Source organism: Protopterus annectens, chromosome 9.part0, assembly GCF_019279795.1.
Source record: "Protopterus annectens isolate FY-2018-M chromosome 9.part0, PAN1.0, whole genome shotgun sequence".
NCBI lineage: Eukaryota > Metazoa > Chordata > Ceratodontiformes > Protopteridae > Protopterus > Protopterus annectens.
In genome coordinates, this window is record NC_056743.1 from 1,017,228,062 (window position 1) to 1,017,252,544 (window position 24,483).

Below are 24,483 nucleotides of genomic sequence, written 5' to 3' on the forward strand. Positions count from 1 at the left end.
CATTCACACCAACATGAACAATGACAGTCATATTTGTACTTGTTCTGGAGTGACCTGAGTGCTTGTGTTATGTGGCAGATTCTGGCTCCCGACAGGCAGCTAACAGTAACCTTCTCCTTGTCCAGCCTAGTGAGTGGGGCATCAGTGTGCCCGACTACTGAGTCATCCATTACTAGTGTGTTAGCTATGTTATTTTGCCTTAAGGACACTGATTGTGTGGCACATTGTGTTTTATGTGTTGTCTTGTTTGTGACGGGAGGTGCAGGTTTTGTGGGTGTCTGCTTTGGAGCTCTCTGATGCTTTTGCAGATTTTTATTTAGAGCCTCCGAGTAGGATTTCATGTACTTGTGTGTATTTTTTGCCAGTGCTGGTTTAGTAGGTCTATGTGAGGCTGGAGGTGTGGTGCAAGTGTTAACCTTCTCCTCATGACTGTCTGTTCCAGTCTTGGGTGGAGATACCTTAGCCTCCAGTTTGGCTGTATAATTGCATCTCTTACATATGTTAGTGTTTTGTGGTACGAGGAGAGGGCTGTCTGTGTACATGAGGCAGTTATAATATTGCCTCAGGATACCCAGATTCACCAGCTGGACTGGAGAGTACACCTGAAGTTGCCCTTTGGTCATGCCTGAATAGTAGGGTGAGCTGCTTAGTCACTTGGTTGGTGAGGGGTGGCTAAAGAGCCTTGCCCTGCTGGGCAGTCAAGTGGGGTATATTAGTGCTTGCTATTAGGTCTGAGCAAGTGCTGGACTGTAGGATGCTTTTTGAGTGCTTAGGTTGAGAGAGTCAAGACTAGTTTCAAGTGAAAAACTGAACAGGAGACTTAGTGGAGCCGGGAATAATTTAACCCTAGCTAACCAGTGCTGGCCGGCCTAAGCCAAGAATACAGCCATCACAGAAACAAAAACAGCCCTAAAAGGCACATCTGCCAATACCTACATTTAATAGAATGAAAGTACAGAAAATCTACCCTCCGTCTGGAAAATCTGAAAAATGTTGACAGGCCTGAGAAAAAAGAGCTAACGCATACCTAGACATATGGGTCTAATAAATAATGGCCCTAAAAGCTAGGGTGTCAGAAGTGTAAACCTTCCCCAGTCTTTCCATAGCTCTGTTGTCCTTGTCAGAAGGCAATAACTTGGGCAAAGAAAGTAACTGAGATGGCTTATCAGAGGCTACAGATACTATACAGGGGTCAGCAGCAGGACATTTATATAGAAAATCCACAAGGACTATATAAAACCTGTCTGGTTTCTTGGGAGCAAGGGGCAGAGAATCAAGCACACGAAAGGGAATGGAAAAAGCATCCAGCAAAACAGCCAAGTCAGGAAAATCAGGACTAAGATTCCTCCTCCTCATACTCAGTCCAAAAAGAGAAGGAATTTGAGTAGAATAAGTCAGGGATTCATCATCAAAATCAAACATCCTCAGAAGAACCCTGTCCTCTAGGCTTTTTAAGGAGAGTACAGGACCAAGGAGAAGCAGGAACCAAAACCCCTTGGGGTGTCTTTAAAGGACATTAACGTGGTAAATAGCACCCCCCCCCCGAGTAAAGGTCTGCCAGTCATTTTGTGGATCCCTACAGGAAAAACATGTAAGGTTTTTGATTCTTTAAGGTAATGTCCCCTCCAAAAAACAGAGAAGGCTCAGACAGAGGATAACAGTAGAGAACCATAGTAGGAACTTCTTCCCCAACTAAAAATGGAGGAACTCCTAGGCCCCGCAGGGGGAAAAAAAAAGACGTTTCCCTAAATGTCAAAGATGGATGCCTGTAAAGCCTCTTTGGACATGCTGGCTGCCAGCCAGGCAAGCCTCCGGGTTTGTAGCAACCTCGGGAGAAACATCTGGCAGAGGCTGGACAGCAGAAGATTCTGGTTGTACCTTTTTCACCTTCTCCCTTAACAGCTGACCCCGTGGGCAGGAGATTCCTTCCATTTTATCTTTAGCGAAAAGCTTAAGACGCTGGCTCTAAAGACACAAGGAAAGGGAAGAAAGTATACTGCGAAGGGTTTCTGGGATGAACGCCTGACACACGGAACAAGATATATGGTCATGAGAAGCTCCTAGACAAAAAAAAAAAAAAAGACACTTATTGTAGTGGTCTTTATGGGGAAGACTCTTCCCATACTGGCATTTACCCTTTCTGGGATAACAATCCCAAAGAGCACAGAAGACAAGAAAAAATAAAATCCCCAACATGGTACTTATCTGTAACTGCAAAGAAGTCAGCAAACAGGCTGCCAAGTCAATCATAGATCTTGCCAGAAATGGTGAGGAAACAGGCTGGTGCAACAGCAACAATCTGGCCTTAAATGAAAGAAAGACCAAAGAATTAACAGTGGGCTTCAGGAGGACTCAGGAGATGCATCAACCTCTGGAAATAGAGGGTGGCAATGGAGAGAGTCAAAAACACCAAATTCCCGGGGGTGCACATCTCAGATGACCTATCCTGGTTGACTCATATTAGCCACACAGTGAAGAAAGCACATCTGTGCTTCCTACTGAAACTGAGGAAGGCAAGCTTGTCCATCTTCAAAGCCTTCTATGGAGAGACCATCTCAAATAACATCATAGTTTGGTATGGTAATTGCAAAGCATCTGACCTCAAGATCTCCTGAGGGTAGTGAGGACAGTAGAAAAAGTCATTGGCTCTTAATTCCCATCCATGGTTGATCGCATGGGACTCTGTGGGAAGGGCTAGGAAAATGATACACTCACCCTGCTCTGGCATGTATTTCTGCCTTTCCTCGGGTAGGTGGTATTGTAGCGTACACTGCAAAACATCTAGACTGAACAGCAGCTTCTTTCCTCTATCCATAAGGACGATGAACTTGAATTCCAAGTAGGACAGTGAATAATTAGATCAATATGCCACTTGCTATGAACCATCAGCTACAGTAATCACTCTGGCAAATTGCTTCAACAACTGGTACAGTTAGCCTGATCTCTTATGCTATTACTTCCTGAATGTGCAATAGTCCGGAATGAGTCACCACTCCATACAGGTGCAATATGAACATCAGTATGTACCATACTACTACTGATAGAAGCACAGTACTGTATGCAATCACAATGTGAAGTCATAGTCTTGAAATACCCACTAGTATAATACTGCTTAATATCTTCCTGTCCAATTGTGGTAATTTATTGTGTTAGTGTTAATTACTACATGTGCACTAGCCTGTCATTCAAACTGTTTATTGTTATGTCTTGCACGAGGACCAAAGCAATGCAACTTCGCTCAGTTTGCACTGCTGTGTATATCTGATCGACAAAGTTTGCCTTGCCTTTGATCTGAATGTAGTCACTGGAGAATGAAAATGCATTCAACTGTCACAAAACAGATGCAGGTAAACAGACCAATGGTGAAAAGATATGTTCAGACTGACAGCAAAGTAGTTCTGATTATGGTAGGCCTGAACGAAACCTTTATGCCTTATGCTATTGCAAGGAGTGTTTGGGTGATGTTCGCTGTACCGTTAAAAGAACATTAAGTCTTTGGTAGACTGGCCAGGTTTCCATTGCAGGGAATCCCATATGTTAAGAATACTGCAGCAGTGAATGTAAGGACATCTTGGGTGTTGGACCCAGGAGACAAGTTGGATTCAGGGACTTTTTCATTGACTTTTCTGTCTGTCTTGTCTCGTTTGTCTCAGTTTCTCTTCAGATCTTTCTCCCTCCACTTATCAGTAGACAAAGTGGATGATTGCTTGTATTCATAGGACATGGTAGACCCAGTTTTAGAGGGAAGTAAACCTGAGAATGAGCTTCTTTCTCCATTGCAGTGCTCTGGTTCCAAAGGCAGCACAGACAGTGCAACTAACCTGAAGATGACAAGGACCTTGACAGTAAAGCAAAGAGAATGGGGATCTTTAAGGGGAAATTTGTGTCCACAAGATGAGCATTTCTTGAATCCAGTAGGCTTCTCAAACATCAGAATGCCTCTTGAAGATTTAACCCAATAACATGAATCGCAGTGAAAAATCTACACACTATTAAAGAAAAAAGTTATACTACGGAAAAATAGTACTTACACTTAAAAGATACTTCAAAAGCCCTCTAGAGCAGAGAGCTATAGGAATATATATATGTATCTATATAAACTACTAGAAAATTCTATCACACCACACTAAAGTACAGTTTTGTACCTACCATAAATGTAGATGTTCAAGTGTATACCCTGCTGCAGTCATCACACTTGGGTTATCCTGCCGTCAGGTGGTCCCGCAGTCGGCCCAAATTCCAAAGTCTTGGTCCGGCGTCAGTTGCTGTCGCTTCTTCCCTGATGTCAGTGCTCCAGGGATATATATATATATATATATATATATATATATATATATATATATATATATATATATATATATTACCACAGAGGTAGTATAGGATAGAGTGGTAGAGATAAGTTCAGCTAGTTCAGAGGGGATGGAGGGAGGGTAACCTGTACTGCAGCAGGGTATACACTCGCACATCTACATTTATGTTAAGTACAAAACTGTACTATGTTCATCGTGTTACCCTGCTGCAGTCATCACATTTGGGTAGAATCCCAAAGCTAAGGATGAGTGGTGGAGTCAAAGAGGGTTAGAGGAGGCTAGAAGGCCCTGCAAAACTGCAGTGACGAAGCCAGCTCTGGTCTTAGAGTAAATAAGTGGTAATGTTTGGTGAAGGTGTGTTTTTTTACTCCAAGTTGCAGCTTCCAGAATATCCTTGGTTGGCACCCCCCTGAGGTAGGCTGTAGATGTAGCTGCTGCCCTGGTAGAGTGGGGCCTTATGCTAGCAGGAACTGGTTTTCCATGGTGGGTGTAGCAAAAACGTATGCAATGTCCTATCCATTTGGAAATGGTCTGTTTTTAGATAGCCTTTCCTTGTGATGCTGTATAGTATAGGATACAAAAAGCTGTTCAGATTTTCTGAAAACCTTAGTTTTATCCAAGTAGTAACGTAGATGCCTGTGAACGTCCAAGGAATGTAGGAGTCTTTCTCCTCTGTTCTGTTGATTTGGAAAGAAGGTGGGTAAATGGATGGTTTGATTTAGAGCCACACCTTAGGCATAAAGGCGGGGTTAGTTCATAGAGAAACTCTGTCTTGATGAAAAATGAGGAAAGGCTCTACTGCCATTAGTGCCTGAAGCTCTGAAACTCTTCTCGCTGAAGAAATTGCTAGCAGCAGGGCAGTCTTCCATGATATAAACTTTAAGTCAGCTGAGAAAGCTGGCTCAAAAGGAGGTAGCGAAAGTTTTTCCAGAACAAAGTTGAGGTCCCAAGTAGGTGTTGGTGCTCTCCTGGGAGGCCTAATGTTTTTGGCCCCTCTGAGAAACTGCCTTAGGAGTGGATGTGAAAATAGGGGAGGATCCATGTTGTAGTGAGCTGAAATAGCCGAGGCGTGGATTTTAATAGATGAAAAAGAAAGCCCTTTGTGTAACATCTCAGTTAAATATTGCAAAATCTGAGGTATGTCAGGCTGAAGGATATTTTGGCCTTTAGCTTGGTTCCAGGCGGAAAACCTTTTCCATTTGTCTGAGTAGGCTTTCCTGGTGCTGGGCCTCCTGGCCTCCAGAATAACATCCATAACAGCTTGTGAGAGAGGAGCTGGCTGGTTACTTAGGTGATTTGCCATGCAGCCAAGTTTAAGGTTTTGAGTTGACTGTGTAGAATCCGATTGTCTTGCTGTGTGAGCAGATGGGTAATTTGTGGTAGAATCCACGGTGGGCCCTGGGCCATATTCCTTAATAGTGGGTACCAGTGCTGGCGTGGCCAGTCTGGGGCAATGAGTATCATTCGGGGTCTCTCCATCCTGACTTTCAGCAGCACCTTTGTGAGAAGGGGTAATGGAGAAAAGGCATATACTGTCAGCATTTTCCAACTGAATGAGAGTGCTTCCACCTTCCAAGCTTGATGGTGAAAAGTCCTTGTGCAAAATTTTGTTAGTTGAAAGACCTATTTGCCATCCCCCAAAACTATGTCTGGGTGCCCCCATTTTTGAGTTATCATTGCAAATACTTGTGGATCCAGTTTCCACTCGTGGGGATCCATGATGTTTCTGCTTAGGTTGTCTGCCAATGTGTTCTTTTTTCCTGGCAGGAAATGAGCTTGTAATTGAACTTGGTAAGCCAGTGCTGTGTTCCACAAGGTCATTGCTTGCCTGCATAGAGGGTAGGAGTGTGTATCCCCTTGCTTGTTTATGTACCACATTACTGTGGTGTTGTCTGTTCTTATAAGCTGTCCTGCATGTAAGAGGTCCTTGAAGGCTGTCAGAGCATTTTGTACAGCTAGCATTTCTTTTTGATTGATGTGCAGATTCCTTTGATCTGCAGTCCATATGCCTTGAATGCACATGTGTCCTGCCATGTGTGCCCCCCCAGGCATAGTCCGATGCATATGTTGTCATAGTTTGCCTGGTGGGGGGTAAGGTGAAAGGCTGACCCTTGTTGAGATGACATGCCGGTGACCACCATAGGAACTCCTGTTGAAGGCAGGGAATGAGAGGTATCATTGTTTCCAAGCTGTGGCTGTGTTGAGTCCATACGCTTTTTAGGTACCATTGTAATTTCCTCATAGCAAATGGTATTAGTAGTATGCAAGATGCCATGAAGCCCAAGGCCTGCAGAATTTTTCTTGCAGGGAGCTGGGTCTTTGATGCCATTGCTCTGAAGTATTGAATTAATTGTAGTTGTTTGTCTGGCGTCGGATAAACCATCTGGGCCATTGTATTCAAGCTGGCACCCAGGAATGTCATATTTTGTGGGGGTACTAGTTCGGATTTCTTTTCGTTTACTGTGTACCCTAGGCAACTTAGAAGATGTTTTACAAAAGTCAGGTGTTGTAAGAGAATGTCCTTGCTTTCTGCTTGGATGAGGCAGTCGTGCAGGTACGGGTATATTTGAATTCCTCTGTCTGCAGTATGCAATTACTGGTGCCAGGCATTTTGTGAAGACCCTGGGCGCAGTAGATCAGCCAAAGGGCAGTGCAGAAAATTTGTAATGGGTTGAACCTGCAATGAAACGGAGGTATCTTCTGCAATTTTGCCTGATAGGGACATTCAGGTATGCCTCTGAGGTCCAACGTTACTAGCCAAGCTTTCTTGCCAAACATGGGAAGAAGCTGCTGTAGTGTTAGCATCTTGAATTTGGGTACTTGCAAGAAGGTGTTTAAAATTGAAAGGTCCAGAATGGGTCTCCAAGCATTGTCCTTTCTGAGGACTAGAAAGAGCCTTGCTCCTGTGTAGTTACCAGTTGATTGGCTCTCATGTCCATGAGAGCTGTAATTTGTTTTTGTGCCTCTGCCCATTGATTTTGTGGCAGGTTTGGCATTCCTTTTATCCTTGGCAAGGTGTGGAAATGGAATCTGTATCCTTGTGAGATCATGTCTAGGACCCATTTGTCCTTTGTGACGATGTGCCAGTTGTCTGCAAAAAGTGCTAATTTTCCTCCCAAGGGAGCTGCCAGGAGAGTTTTGCTTGGCAGTTTGAGGTACAAGTCATTGTGTTTGCCTTCTTGTAGTTTGTGGCCTGTCTTCTCCTCCCTTCTGTGTTGCAGTGCCCCATTGGCGAGGTTTGTAAGGGATTTATGCTTGTCCTCTACCCCTTGGGCGCCTGTATCTACCCCTCTGTGGTCTGTCAGAAGCTGGAAAGGACCAATTTTTTGTTGGCCAATTTCTGCTGAATCGTGGGGGCTGTACTTGTAAGAAATCTTTTAACTGTCTGCATAGATTTTGCCTTATCCTCCATTTTCTTTAAAACCTCCTCTGCTTTAACCTCAAATAAGACATCCTGCTGTAAGGGTGCATCTAGTAACTTTGCTTTAACATGATTACGCAGAGACTGTTCCTTTAACCAAGCATGCCTACGTATAACAGACCCAGTAACAGCTGCTCTAGAGGAAGCTTCCAAGGCATCAAAACCACATTGTAAAGTATGTTTGCCCACCTGTTCAGCTGCATGCAACAGATCCTACATTTCCTTGAATTCAGACTGTTGAGGGTGCATGCCCATCTTTTGTTTTATTTGAGAAATTAGGAATTGCTGGTATTTAAGCATGTGAAATTGACAATTTAGTGCTCTCATAGCTAGAGTAGCAGAGGTGTAAACCTTCTTCCCCCACCTATCTAGTGCTCTGGAGTCCCTTTCACAGGGTACAGGATTTCTAGCCATAGAAGCCTTAGCCCCCTTGGGACCCTGGGAGATTGTCTCTGGATCAGCAACAGGGCTTTTGTATAGGAATTTGTGTGGGTCAGGCACTCTATAGTATCTATCTGGTTTGGCTGGAGCAGGAGGCAGAGAATCTGGATTTAGACTAGATTCTAAGAAAACATCATCTACAATGTCTAAAACTGGGGGGATAGCAAGGGGTCTGTGCAGGGAGAGTAAAAGAAACTCTTGGAGCCTTTTCTTTGAGTCAGAGTAGTCCTGACCTTCCCAGTGGAAATGTTCCCTCATGGTATGTAAGGTTTACCCAAAGGAATAATCTTCAGGGGGAGAAGCTGAGGGAATGGAGTCTTCAGCATCAGAATCTTCATAAGGGGGAAAGGAGTAATCCTGTTCCTCAGAGGAGCCTGAGGAAACAGACACCTGATCAGAGGAGGCATAATCCTCTTGTCTAGGCCTTTTGTCGGGGGGGGGTGGGGGGGTTGGGAACCCCTGATCAAAGAAATTAAATCTTCAGCCATTTTAAGCAGCTGTTTCTTAGGCATAGGGCCTTGACCTGGAGACTGAAGAGTAGTCTTTTTTGGTTTTACAGAAGTCTTAAGTTTAGCATAATATTTTATGGTGAGAGTAGTCGGTCTGAAGACACCTTCAGAAACCGAAGGTGTTTCTACAGCACCGACTTCTCCTACTGCAATGTCGTCGGTAGGGCCTAAAGAAAATGGCTGTGTCGGCCTAGAGCTCTCTGCTGGAGAATCCGAAGAGGTCTAGGGATCCAATTCAGCGGTAGCCAGGGGGTGCGTAGGCACCTCACTGAAAACCGGAGAACCGGCGACCAGCCCAGCCGAGGGATCGGAGTCTGGCTTGGATCTAGGCTGCCTTTCTTTATCTTTGCGTTTTTTATGCACGCCGGTAGTCGGTTGCTCTGACGGCATAGTGTAATTAAATTTCCTACCGAAGTAGTGTCGTGCGAAATCAAAGAGTCGCTTAATAGTTCACTTATTGAACCTAGCACAAAACCGACAACCAGTGACATCGTGGTCTGGGCCTAGGCAAGGTATACAAAAAGAATGAAAGTCCTTATGAGGTATTTGCTTCCCACAAGAAATGTAATAGTTAACTTTTTCTGACATCGGACTGAGGCAAGAAAAGGTTCCCCAACGGGGTACTTAGCTTTGAAGACTTTGGACTGAAACTCTATTAGAAAATCTCAGGTGTCGGCCGACCGGCACTTGCGAACTGCTTCTGCTTCGGGCACCGCGCGGCAAGAAAGACTAAAGAAAATGGTGTTGGATGCCTCTGATATACCCCATGGCGCACTGACTTCGGGGAAGAAGCGACAGCAACCGACGCCGGACCAAGACTTTGGAATTCGGGCAGACTGCAGGACCGCCTGACGGCAGGATAACCCAAGTGTGAGGACTGCAGCAGGGTAACACGATGAACATCTAGAAAAAAAGGTCATTTGTCCTAAAAAATCTACCTGATCTAATCCTAAAACTAGTCTAGACCCATCATTAAATAAACTAGAGGAAAAGGGAGGAGTTGAAGATTTTAGACAAAAAAATGCTTTCACCAGTAGTGAATGCACGGAGCTCTCAGAGGGCACATCTGGTCAAACAGGTGGTAAATAAGATCAGAGGTAAAGGCAGGGAAGGAGTCACAGCTTTCTGATCCAATACTCTGGTATAAGGTGCAGAGGTCAGATCTGGCCGGATCAGACAACCCACATGTTGAATCGGATGGAAACAGACATCAGATCAGTATTTACCTATCTTTTGTTGACTGGGTTTAGTCCCACTAGGCTAGTGGCAGCTTTTCAGGGGACAAGAAAATGAAAGGCACATTTTGGTGTATGTTACACAGTTTATAACGATAAAAGACATCTTCTGGAATGACAAAGTTACCACTTCATTAAAGGAAGCAAAGTTATGAGTACAGTAAAGGGATAAAGTTTACAAAACTGTACCCTAAAAAAGCTTCTTGAACAAAATAATACTAACAAATGCATATAATGGAGAACTATCCCCTTCTGATGAAAGGGCCACAGGGTGCAGCTGAACTGTACACAGGTCAGGTTGCAAACAAACAGTTCAAAGCTATCCATAAAAATCTATATTTCCAATTTCACTGTCAGGATGTAACTGAACACATCCTTAAAAAAATCTACCACCATGCATGTAAGGTATTAGAAACCTACCCCAACTAGAAACCTACCCTAAATAAGACTACTTCCATAGTTCTAGGCTTTCACCACCTCATAAGGACTACCTGAAGTGAGAATTTGCATTTTTTAAAACTCGTTGTTAAAAGGCAAAAAAAAAAGGGGGGAGCACACACTAATGCTTAATTGCAGAATGACTTATTTAAAAAAAAAAAAAAAAACTGAAAACTAAAGTATAGCAGACAATACTGTTCAAAATTAGACTCTGGTATTTTCTAAATATACTGAAAATACAGATGCAAAGTGGACAAAATACTGGGATGGAAAAAAGCACCAAATGCACAAGGTTCCACAATCCAAATTAGAATTTATTTAGTTAACTCTGTTACACAAATTAAGACTTTACTTGTGCTGAATTTAATTTTCAAATAAAAGCCCTCAATCACAGAGATGCAAGATACACAATCTGAAGAATAAAAATTTTAAGTTCAAAAACTGTACACATTCTATCTGAATGTATTTTCTGTTTGTCTAACAGGTTTCCAGCACTATACTGTACTGGCACTCAAAGAAAATAAACTCAAAGAAGTACTGAGCAGGTTTGGCTTCCATGCACAACATACTACATAAATGAACACTATAAAGGGATGAACAAATGGAAACTTGATCTCGGCCATTTCAAAGACAAAACGGTATTCTGAAGATTGAAGCTTCAGCTGATTTCTCCACTAGGCTACCTGCCCTAAGAAAGCAACAGCTCCTTGAGGCAAATACGTCTGATATACATTTTACAGTTTTGTGCTACTCAAAAAAATCTGTATTAGACGTACAGTGTGGAACAATCCTAGCCATCTGTTAAAATTAACTAAATAGTCAAGGAAAAAAGATAATTTGAATGACCACATCAGTAAAGTGTTTCTACTGCACTTTTGACATTTCATCAAAAACAGCGCAAAAACAAAAGCTCATTTAAATTGACCACAATAAGAGATACAATTGGTGACTTAGCTGGAAGCAGACAAGCATGAACAAGCAGGTATGCCAGCACTGGAAGACCAAATAAGGGTACTTATTTAGAAATGGTATAACATATCCAACAGCAATTACTTTTAGCTTAGAAACATTTTATAGCCACAAGCAATTGGTTTTAGTCTCTGTGCACAAAAGAAACTACAGAAGTACTTTTAAGTAACAAAACATATTTGCTTTAGCAAATTCAATGACAAAGGGTTAAATTAAATACAAATGGCATGCATATTTTTAAGAGAAGTGCAATATATGGATATGAGCAGGAGATAAGACATGCCACGAGGTTCACATATTTTGTAGGAAAATGTCATTGTTACAGAGCAAAAACTTAAAAGATAATTGAGAACTATTGGCATTACCATTTTCCCACGTGGTAATTAATCAACACAAAAAAGCGTTTAGTTTTGACTGTGTAATTGCGGAGCATGAATAGTAATTTTAAACTTAAAATCTTGGGGTAACTTGAGGTAAATATGACAATGACATCTAAAAATAATGCAATACTTTTAAATCAACCAGACCTGAGGTAACCAGGGTAAGTAAGACAACCATTACCTAAAACTAATACATGGTTCTCTAGTAGCACAGTAATACATGCATAATTCAAGCCAGAAGGAAAGTGTTCATGATCAGCCCATCAATGATGTTTTATTGTACGTCATAACACTCCGTTAGGGGAAATGGGGAGACCCCCCAAATAGACCTTTATCAAAACAGCTAGTAGCTGTCAGAACGGCAGCAAATCTTCCATCCTCTCAGGACAAAATTCAATGACTTCAGGACTGCAACATAACTGCACATTTTAATTTTACACCAGTAAGGCATGAGAAAATGAACTAAATAAAAATGTTGTCAAATAGCAATCAGCATACAGCTGTCAAAACAGAAAATCTTGTTGCAGCAGACTATTTACAGTCTGAAATATGAACTCAAACAAAATCATTAACTGGCTCAGACTATATAAAAGAAACCTGACATCCCCTATTAGCTGCTAGCTTCTGTCTTGTAGTCTCAATGTTGGACACCTGCTTACTTTTAAGTCTATATGTTAGCTTAAAAGTCTATATGTTAGCTTTTGCAAGGACAAAGTGTCACAGCTATTAATAAAAGTGCACATACAATTTTCACTTAACATTACCAATCAAGAAATCATAATTCTTCAGAATGTAAGAGGGTGAATGTGCATTACTAAACAGACAATTATTTGGGAACTAGAAACAAAAGCTTACTAGACAGCCAAATAAGCTTTCCTTAATTTAAAAGAAAACAGTTCTAATGGTACAAAAAAAAAAATCACAACTCTGAAACGACATTCTACACTCACTAAGAATTCAAGGAAACCGCACATAACGCTCAATCCAAAGAGTTTGCTAAGTTCATCCTAGAAAGACTGCTCATCAGTTCTCCAAATCATCTCTCAAAACAATGACAATTTACAGGACTTATGAAAACCACCAAAGGTTAAGTTTATTTTCCCCTTATCTATGGGACAAGAGGTGACTAAATGACAGCTGCTACTGAAACACACTACATTAAGACTGCACTACTACTGGATATGACAATATGTTAATAGATTTACACTCTGATTCTGGAAGGAAAACTGGGGCCAGTCTCCATTTGTGGTGGCAATTCTGTCCAGTTAGGTGCTGCCACCAAAGCAAGGTCTTACTAAGGACAATCAATACACATTACAACTTGCATCCACAGGTACTTTAACACCTGTATAATGCAGCCAAAACATTCCAGAATCTGCCCCTCTTAAGCAGCAGAGCACTTTACACTCCCATAGCACAAACTACAAGCAAAGAAAATAGGGCACTCTGAAATCAAATATTGGCATACAATAGTTAAACAGTGCACTGTTTATAATGGCAGCTAAACGGAATTGTAAATCGCACTGAAAATTTTGGAACAGTCCACTTTCCACTGTAAACAAATCCTCTTCCACATACCTCATCAAGACCCAAAGTGTCAGAGATGTACCCACAAACAACCCAAATATCAAACTTTTCAGCTCCCTCTGTCAGGGCTTCTCCTAGAAGATACTATGATATATCGCTGAACAAAAGCAGCATCCAACACATATGGAAATACAATCCCATAAAACAAAGATGGGATTTGGTACCTCACCCACAGATGGAAATCTTTTACTTAAAATGGCAATAACCTATTTCTAATTCTAAATTTGGCTGTTGCGTTTCCACTTGTAGGGAATAGCACACTAACTGACTACATTTAAAAAGCTTTTTTTTTTACTGTTATAGACTATAAAATCTGAAATGTTAAATGTATCCCAATTCTTGACAATACACAAGACAGAACAGTAGCCTTGTTCTTGGCATGCTGTATACTTAGACAACAGTCTGCAGAACACTGGTACTCTGCAGAACGTCACACGAAGAAAACAATACCTTTTGGGCAACTTTAAAATACAGTTAAATATGACATTTGAGGGCAAATCTCAGTCATCTTGCTAGAAACTTTCAACTCTAACAAGGACATAAACATTTGCAATTCCTACAAACAGCTGAAAACTGACTTTGAAAGAAGTTGCGCAACGGGATCATTCAGTGAAAGCACACAGTTCAACTATGAAAACTGCAAGTAGTACAACATGAAAAACTGATGACTCATTCAAACATGATGCATTATACTGACAAGTTACTAAAATGAATGGCAACACACTGGAGATTGTTGAACTGAACAAAACTACAGTGCCATTTTCTGTTACATGTTAATTCCCATTACGGCACTGTTTTAGACCGTACGTTCCGGACAGACATCTCTAGTATCAAAGTGAAACTACAATGAAACTGTGCATCACCAACACAAATCTAGTACAGAATTCGTCCCTACAGTGACAGAACCTGAAAGCAAACGGTAATACATTACTGGTCTTAAACAGCAATGTGCAGAAATGTGTCAAAGACTTGTCAAACAGGAAAAAAAAATTTAAGCCAAGAGCCCCTCTAGAACAAAATGTCTGCAAATTGATGCAACTCTAACCTGGCACATTCTACCCATATGTATAAATCACTATACCATTATTACAAATTCAGCAAAGTGAACTAAAAGAAAACCCTGGAAAGATTACCACAGTACACAAAAGAGAACAGGTTCAGCTTTTGAGACAAAAGCAGGTGAACAAGATAATGATAAAAATTGTTGTTCTTGCTGATAAATCAGCACGAATTTCTGGCACTAATCTGTGTTTGCTGCTTATTTTACAGAAGAGGCAACAGCCGTGGGTTGTTGCATGGGACATATTTCAGCTGCAAACCATGACTGTTTCTAAGAAAGTGCAGCAGAAAAGGCAACTATGTTAAGCACTGACAGAAAGACAACACATCCTCATTCTTGGAGAAAGGAAAAACCTCAAACCATTGAACTACTTTCTTTGAATCTTCTGCCGCATTGGGGGACGGGGGGGGGGGACTATTCCACTACAGACATAAGGGCCACGGGGAGTATAGTTTAAGGATCATAATGCCATCCATCTTACATACTTTCCAACCAATTCTGACAAGTGCTGCCTCCCCACATAACACTTAAATACTCTGAAAGAGAAGCCAAACTCCATTAGAAAGTGTTAAACAGGTCCTGCGGAACTCAATTAGCATTCAGGTGATAGACGCATTGTCCTTATTCAGGAAATGTTCTTTATTAATGAAAGGTTCTTGTTTGATGTGCAAAAGAAAAGCAACAATTCACAGTAGTAAATCAGAAGAGATGCCTTTACTTCTTCTCTTTCTTCTTGTCCTGCAAGAAAGAATAGTGTTACTCAGGTCTGATTCTTTGCATTAAAAAAGCAAACAATCTGACAAGCCAATTAAACAGGTTCAGAGCGTCTTCTGTGAACTCTATTAAGCACTGAACAGAAATGATGACATGCCTTTTGGAATCACATGTGCCCTAGAAAACTACCCAACATACACACAGGATCTTCAACCCTTTACCTGGCATACCTTGGCATATCTATACCATAGGAACAGAATTCATAATTTAACTGAATTTGGAGAACCAGTTCTTACAAGATTTGTAACTATATTCCTGTTATGCTGCCATGAGACCAACACCATGATTTTTATCCATAATCACTGTAGCTCAGATGCAGTACACTCCTCTAAAGTATTCCAACAAATTATATCCAAACATTCCCTACAGAAAGGAGCGTTCCATCACGTATACAAAACGTAAACTACAGGACTGCCCTTGACAAGAACACAGATGGTGTACTTCCCATTGTTCCATTGACATCACTCGCCATCTATAAAAAAAAGGAATACTTCATCTCTAGTGCAACAGTGATTTTAAGACAAAAAATATGCCGAGTCAGTGCAGGTTACATTCTAGAAAGTAACTCGAAAAGGCTAGCAGCAGTGTGCAAGGTCAGGTTGGTACACTTTTAGAAGTGAAGTGGAGATTCCGTGACTATACTGCCCAGTACAACGGTGCCCTACAAAAGCTACCAAATTAACATATGGTGGGTTACTTCAGTTAAAATTACTCCAAATAATGTATTCAGCCTACTTAAAGTTTCTCTGTGAATGATTAACAGTCAGAAGCTAACACAGCTATCTGCCAAGAGCACCACTAAAATAAATGACCAACTCAAACTGCTGCTGCAACAACAATTAGTAGTAATAAAACTGATTATGACAAACTGTAGTTAAAATTAATTCCATTTGTAAGGGGTACAAAACCCCACAAGTAGCTAATAAAGAAAAAGGGTTTGAGAGGGTGCCAGTCCCACCTGCAAATTAAAGGAACAGAAAAACAGTTTCTGGAAAAATTCAAGGCCAGTCCTGGTCTTCTTAAACTGAAGAGAAGAATGTCCACCTAACATATTTCACCAAAGTAGTCTTTGTGATGACCTACAAAAAAACTCAGCACAGCTCCCTGCATTTCTCTGTGAGGGAGCCAATTAAACAGGCTCAAAGTGTCTTATATGAACTTTCTCCACCTCCAAGTTATTCATGTCAATACGTATGAATGCTAAACTAGTTAAATCCAAATTAATGTACTTTAATGGTACAAAATGCATGCCCCAAAACCAGGAAAGATGCAAGTATCAGAATTCTGAAGTACAAAGTCCACATTTCTTGCATTCAACCCTTCCAGTCAAAAATATACACAAGATTCAAGAGTCACACACAATCATTGACAATTCGGTACTTAAGAGTCTATAGAAAAGCATCATTTGACGATCATGTAGGAGGAAAATACTGAAGGCTCACATCAGAACCTGTGATGCTGCATTTAAGGCAGTTGTATCTCACGAATACGAATGCTGCAAGTTCACCTCTGTTCTGGAAAGTACAGCTGCACTAATCCTACTTGCTTAGAACAGTAGTGGTTCAAAGAGTTAAGAATGCTGTACACAGTCAGCTCTCAGGCCATCACTGTTGCACCCCTTGCTTGTTCAGGTACCACAACATGGTAGTACTGCCTGTAACCACAAGAAGATCTACAGTTCATAAGTGAAGAACTTTTAAAGCACGAATCACTGCTGCCATCTTTTACACTTGTGCACTTTGGTGTACCCAGAGGACCCCAAAAGCCTTGCACTTGAACTCCTATGGACAATTTCCCACGCAAAATCTGAAAAGTCTGTCTGAACAGACTTACTTGGGTCTGGAGAGAAAGGAAGTCCTGGATTCAGAGAAAGTTGATCCCTTCACTACTGCAGTTCCCGTTTCACAAATCCTAGTACAGTACCTGGAAGTCCAAGGGATGAAGGTGTCGAGTCCAACAATTCATCAAGTACAACTGAATTTTTCTCATGTATAGTCTGGCCAGTGATAGAATTTTGAGGAACTCTTACGGAGGCCACTTTTACAAAACAGAAAAGCAAGAAAATGCCCTAATAATTCAGAACTTTGCCTTCTAGCAGGAAGGCCATCCCTTTTACTGTGTCTATCCAACACTCCAGGAAAATAATCCATTAAAAGGATGTGAGAAAGTCCTTTGAAGGTTCAATCTGAAGCCAAAGTATGAAAGGAGAGATGTGACCTTGTCTAAGGACTCAAAGCATCTGGATACAGAATCTGCAGCAGTCAGCAAGTCATCTGAATGAGGAAAAATGTGGATGCCTAGGGTTCGGCAATAGGCAACCACTAGGGCTAGACACTTCATAAACACTCAAGGTGCAAAAGCTAGCCCAAAGGTTAATGTAGAAAAATTATATTGTAAGCCAGACACAGCAAATCTCAAAAATTTCATGAAATTTGGAGTAAAAGGAATATAAGCATACTTCGTCACCATCAAACAATGTTCTGGAAGCAAAGCTAGGACAGGCTAAGGTGAGCATTCTGAATTTCAAAACATTTAGAGGCGTTTAGAAAGGACAAATCTAGGACAGATGTCTAGGAGTGCTCCTTTTGGAGTACCAAAACAATTCTAGAGTAAAATTATTTGCCTCCATGTATTGCAGGCACTGGTTCTACGACATCTGCTTCTACCAAGTGACGGAGCACTGCAGGAAACGGCTGTTTGGTCTGGTGGGTGTTGGTAAATTCCTCTAAAAGGGGAAGAATTTTCTGTACACTGCCAAATGCATCTTCTCCAAATTATTCTCAGAATCCAATTGTCTGAGAATATTTGTAGCTTGGCTAGAGGGTTGAGAGCCAGTCAGGAAAAGAAGGAAGAGAAGAATGGATAGGAAGGGTGGTTGGGGTGCTCTAACCAAAGTCATTCCTTCACTGGACATTGATTCTTTTTCAGAAAGGAACCTCTCGTTTGATTTATAAGAATTATCTTCCTGCTATTTACTTCTGGATCCTTGACTTTTGTTTGGATGGGATTTTTGTTTGTTCTGAAGGAAGGCACCTTGTACTGAAACATTTTAGATACTGTATGCATTAATTTGCCTTATCCTACACATATTAAAACTTAAAGGTGCATTCAAAAATAACAGTTTAAAAATCAGAAAAGTTCTGATTACATAACCACACCATCTTAAAACAACAGAAGCAGCAACATTTCTCGAGACTATATCTGCACATTCAAGCATCTTAAAACATATTTCAAAACTTGAGTCAAGTTAAAAACAACTTCATTCCTAAAAAAACAAAAACAAAAAAAAAACAATCAGCAATTAAAGATGCAACAAAATGATCCAACCTGGATGTACACTGTAAAATAAATTTCCACGCACAGCCTCGATAATTTAACATTCCAAAGGCTAGATTACTAGAAACATAAATCCTTTTGTCCCAAATATCTAACCATTGTCCCTCTATCAAAGAGGAGGGATTTATTAGAATGAAAACAAGGACTTACTTGAGCAGGCAGCTGGGGAGACCTCAGCAGAGTCAGTCAAATGAGAAGACATGCATCAGAAAGAGACCCTCAGCCTTTTTTTAGGGACTGCTAGAACAGATACTGGTGTCCTGCAGGCAGCTTTATGAACATCTTCCAAGGCCAATAAGTGGGGGTGGGCAGAGAACTTTGCATCTCGTCCTGTATAAGGTCATACGTTTGTCTAGCTCTTGGGTAGTTTCCAACTGTTCCCAAGCAAAAACATCACTAAATCCAGCAATCATTTGAGGAAAAGTGGACAATTGTTTGGACTTCAGGTTCACCTTCCAAAGAATCACGAGTGACTGGACTGTCAATTAAAAAAAATAAACATTGTCCTCAAGATTCCTCATCACTCTCTGAAACAGAAAGGTCTCTAGCCAAACTAGCACTAGAACCATGGATGGGAACACAACCACCAGAATTAGCTATCTACACAACACTCTTAGCCAAGGAAACCATATCAGCCTTGTAAACTACAATGCGATTAGCTGTACGATGAAGCTTCCGTTTCTTTTTCTTGGGAACTTCACTACTAGATAAAATATCTGGGGATACACTATTATGTCTGCCAAGGGGTCTCTTAACCCAGATTGTTCCTGCACCTGAAGGGTTTGTTTCTCCCATACTTGTGCCAAGTACTGGAACAGTTCCGGTGGAAGCATCTAACCCCCATTCCACAGTGGCTGTCTGAGCTACACTAGAGAGAGATGGGTTAAAAGGTAAGTGGTCTGCAGGTTGAGCTGTGACCAATTGAAACACTAACCATAGACAGAGGCATATTTTTACTTTTGTTTTCTCTTATTAGGTGCAACCGGATTTGAATGGGGGAGGGGCACAGTTAGGATCCATCTTAGGGGCGGGGCACAGTTAGGATCCATCCAGCCAGTGTTAAAACATTACTGAATAATGTATCACAATAAGCACTTAAGACACAACTAAACTCTGCCAAACTGTGCCATCATTACAACAAAAAGTACAGTTGTGTACACTTGCCATAAATGTAGACGTTCAAGTGTATTAACTGTTGCAGTCATTACATTTGGGTTATCTGCCTGCAAGTAGCCCTCAGCCGGTGTGAATATCAAAGTCTTGGATTCCTGCGTCGGATGCTCTTCTTCCATGACGTCAGGGGTATAAAACATGCAGCCGACACTACAACAGATTTTCCTGCCCCAGAAGTCAGGTGCCTCCATAATGGAAAGCAATTGTATGTTAGGTTACACCTCCAACAAAAAGCAACTGCATCAGAAAGCTGAAATACACTAAACAAGAAGAAAAGTATAGCCAAGAGAAGTCAGGGGGCTGGAGGGAGGATAACCAGGACTGCAACACTGAATACACTCTAATATCTATATTTATGGTAAATGTACTATGTTCTTAGTCTTTCACTGCTGCAGTCATTACATTTGGGTCGATTCCCAAAGCTAAGGAAGGGAGGAGGAAGTTAGAGAGCATTAGGACCAACTATTAAGCCCTGCAAAACTGCAGTGGCAAAACCAGCTCTGGATTTAGAAAAAATAGGCATGTGGTAATGCTTGACTGTATGCACAGAGCTCCAGGTAGCAGCTTCTAGGATGTCCCTGGTAGGGACATCTCCGAGAAAGGCTGTAGAGGTAGATGGAGCCCTGGTGGATTGTGATCTTATCCCCTGTGGGGTAGGTTTTCCACCGTGCTTACAGCAGAAAAAAATGCAATGGGCTATCCACTAAGAAATGGTTTGCTTTGAAATGCCCTTCCCCTCTGCCCCTGCAGCACAGCCAACTAGCAGCCGTTCAGACTTTGAGAGGCTTAGTCCTGTCCAAATAAAATCTAAGTTGCCTGTGCACGTCCAAAGAGTGCAGCATTCATCCTACTTTGTTTTGTGGACTTGGGGGAAAAAAGTAGGCAAATGAATGGACTGATTAAGGGCCACACTAGAAACCACCTTGGACATAAAGGAAGGATTGGTCCTGAAGGACACCGTGTCTGCATGGAAGATGATGAATGGCTCCACTGCCATGAGGGCCTGTAATTCACTCTTCTTGCTGAAGTGATGACTAGAAGGAAGGCTGTTTTCCAAGAAAGGAATTTCAACTCTGCAGTTGCAGCTGGCTCAAAAGGAGGTAGAGTGAGCTTTTCTAATACAAAGTTAAGGTCCCAAGCTGGAGTAGGGGCTCTCCAGGGTGGTCTTAAATTTTTGGCCTCTCTGAGGAATTGCTTAAGCAGGTGGTGAGAGAAGAGGGGTGGGTTCAGTATTATGAGCTGAAACGGCAGAGGCATGAATTTTAATTGACAAGGAAAGGCCCTTGTGCAGCATCAATGTTAAGCATTGAAGAATATGCGGTAGGTTGGGCACTGTTGTGACCATCCCCAGAATCTGGCTCTAGGAACAGTATCTTTTCCACTTTTCAGCAAAGGATTTTCTAGTACTAGGCCTCCTTGCCTCCATAATGACATCTAGCACCTGCTTACTGAGGGATGTTATTGGAGAGCTCAAGGAATTAGCCAGGCTGCAAGGTTCAGGGTTCGAAGTTGAGGGTGCAGAATCTGGCCCTCCTGCTGGGACAGCAGGTAAGGGGTCTGAGGCAGGTGCATGGTTCCAGCAGTGACATACTGCGCAAGAGGGGGTACCAGTGTTGGCGTGGCCAGTCTGGTGCAATCAGGATTGTCCTTGGTTTGTCCTATTTGATCTTTAGCAGAACTTTCGAGAGGAGAGGCAGAGGGGAAAGGCATAAACTGAGAGGCTTTCCCAGGTGAAGGGAGGTACAGCTGTGTACCTACCATAAATGTAGATGTTAGACTGTATTCACTGTTGCAGTCATTACACTTGGGTTATCCTGCTGGCAGGCTACCCGCAGTCGGCCTGAATTCCAAAGTCCTGGTCCAGCGTCTGTTGCTGTCGCCTCTTCCCTGACCTCAGTGCGCCAGGGGTATAAAAGATGTAGCAGACACCATTTTCTTCAGTTTTTTTGCCCCAGATGTCAGGTGCCCCCAAAAAGGTAGGCTAAAAATTCTGCTCATAAAAAAGCATGCACTAACGAACATTACCTTCATCTAAGCAAATACACCACATAGGTTGTATAGAATAGAGAAGTACAGATACGTCCCAGTAATGAAAGGGGGATGGAGGGAGGGTAACCTGGACTGCAACAGTGAATACACTCTAACATCTACATTTTTGGTAGGTACACAACTGTACTATGTTCATCGTGTTTCACTGTTGCAGTCATTACACTTGGGTTGAATCCCAAAGCTGAGGTTGGGTGGCTGGGCCTATATAGAATTAGGAGTGGTATGAGGCCCTGCAGAACTGCAGTGGCAAAGCCTGCTCTGGATTTAAGAGTAAAGAGGTAAGTGGTAGTGCTTTGTAAAAGTGTGCACTGAAGTCAAAGTTGCAGCCTCCAAAATGTCCTTGGTTGGTACTCCTCTGAGGAAGGCTGCTGAAGTGGCTGCTGCTCAGGTTGAATGTGGCCTAATACCCTTAGGCACTGATTTGCCATGTTGTGAATAGCAGAAACAAATGCAGTGGCCTATCCATTTTGAAATAGTCTGCTTTGAAATAGCTTTTCCTTGCGATCCTGCAGCATATGCCACTAAGAGTTGCTCAATCTTTCTGAAAGCTTTAGTTTTGTCCAAGTAGAAACGTAGCAGTCTGTGTATGTCCAAAGAATGCAAAAGTCTCTCCCCCTTATTCTGTGGGTTTGGATAAAAGGTAGGCAAATTAATGGTTTGGTTAAGAGCCACACTGGACACTACCTTAGGCATAAATGTTGGGTTTGTCCTTAGAGAAACCCTGTCTGGATGGAAAATAATAAAAGGTCCCACAGCCATTAGTGCCTATAACTCAGACTCTTCTTGCTGAGGTTATTGCTAGGAGTACAGCTGTTTTCCATAAGTATTTTATCTCGGCTGTATTGGCTGGCTCAAAAGGAGGCAGTGTGAGCTTTTCCAAGACAAAATTGAGGTCCCATGAAGGTGTTGGAGCTCTCCCTGTAGTTGTTTATGGCCCCTCTGAGGTACTGCCTTAGCAGTGGATGTGAAAAAATAGGTGGATCCGTATTGTAATGAGCTGAAATGGCAGAGGCATGGATCTTAATTGATGAGAAAGATAGGCCTTTGTCCAGCATCTCGGTTAGGTATTGCAAAATCTGAGGAATATTTGGTACAAGCGTGTCCATTCCTTGTGCCTGGTTCCAAGCACAGAATCTTACATTTTTCTGTACAAGATTTTCTGGTGCTGGGCCTCCTGGCCTCCAAAATAACATTCATAACTGCTTTATAGAGAGGTGTGTTCTGAATGGTTACATTATCAGCCATGCAGCCAGATTTAGGGTTCTGAGTTGGCTGTGCAGGATCGGATTGTTTTGTTGGGTCAGCAGATGAGGAATTTGAGGTAATGTCCAGGCTGGGCCTTGAGACCAGCTCTTTAGGATTGGGTACCAGTGCTGGTGTGGCCATGTCTGGGGCAATCAATATCATTTTTGGCTTCTCTTGTCTGACCTTTAGTAGTACCTTGGGGAGGAGTGGCAGTGGAGGAAAGGCATACTGTAAGGGTTTTCCAGCTGAATGACAGGGCATCCACTTTCCATGCTTGTTTGTGATAAGTTCTTGTGCAGAATCTCTGTAACTGACAGTTGTGCAGGGAGGCAAATAGATCTATGTCTGGGCATCCCCATTTCCTTGCTATCATGCTGAAGATTTGTGGATCTTGTTTCCACTCGTGAGGATCCATGAGGTTTTTGCTTAGTTCGTCTACCAGAGTATTTGTCTTTCCTGGCAGGAATTGTGCTTGCAGGTGTACTTGATAAGTCAATGCTGTGTTCCACAAAGTCATGGCTTGTCTGCAGAGGGGGTAGGAATGTGTGCCTCCTTGCTTGTTTATGTACCACATGACTGTAGTATCGTCTGTCTTTATCAGCAGTTGTCCTGGATGAAGTAGATCCTTGAAGGCTGTCAGGGCATTCTGCACAGCTAGCAACTCTTTTTGATTGATATGAAGATGCATTTGGTTTGAGGGCCATGTGCCCTGAATACATTTTCCTGCCATGTGGGCCCCCCAGGCATAATCTGATGCATCTGTTTTTAGTGTCTGCCTGGCTGTGGGTAAAGTGAATGGCTGTCCCTTGTGGTGACAGGCCTGTGCCCACCATCAAAACTCCTGTTGCAGGCAGGGAATGAGGGTAATTAATGTTTCCAGGCTGTGACAATGTTGAGTCCAAACACTTTTTAGATACCACTGTAGTTTCCTCATATGCAGTCTTGCATATGGAATTAGTAGACTACAGGATGCCATGAAGCCCAAAGCCTGCAGAATTTTTCTTGCAGATAACTGGGTCTTTGTTGCCATAACTTCGAAGTAAGAAGTCAGTTGCTTTTGTTTGTCTGGCTTGAGACGAGACATCTGGGAAGTTGTATTTAAGCTTGCACCCAGAAATATCTCTTGAGAGAGTACCAGTTTTGATTTCTTTTTGTTCACTGTGTACCATAGGCAAATTAGTAATCTTTTTACAAATGCCAGATGCTTCAGTAGAATGTCCTTGTTCTCTGCTTGAATAAGGCAGTCGTCCAAGTAAGGATATATTTGTATTCCTCTGTCTGCAAAATGCAATTACTGGTGCCAGGCATTTTGTGAAGACGCTGGGCGCAGTAGATAAGCCAAAGGGCAGTGCAGAGAATTGGTACTGCACTGAGCCAGCTATGAATCTGAGGTATCTTCTGCAAGATTTTCTGATTGGGACATGCAGGTATGCCTCTGAGGTCCAAAGTTACAAGCCAAGCCTTCTTGCACAGCATGGGCAGAAGCTGCTGCAGAGTCAACATTTTGAATTTTGGAACGTCCAGAAAAGTGTTTAGAATAGACAGATCCAGTATTG

At 42.0% G+C, this 24,483-nt stretch overlaps 1 protein-coding gene across 1 annotated transcript in view; it reads right to left on the reverse strand.

The window, feature by feature from the left end:
- Positions 1 to 10,650: 10,650 nt before the first annotated feature.
- The window catches only part of TMBIM6 (transmembrane BAX inhibitor motif containing 6), a 381,522-nt gene continuing 367,689 nt past the window's right edge, over positions 10,651 to 24,483 (reverse strand). Inside the window, exon 10 of the mRNA XM_044083808.1 lies at positions 10,651 to 15,088. Coding sequence (XP_043939743.1) covers positions 15,065 to 15,088 — 24 coding nt within the window. The 3' untranslated portion in view covers positions 10,651 to 15,064. The remainder of the gene's footprint in view (positions 15,089 to 24,483) is intronic.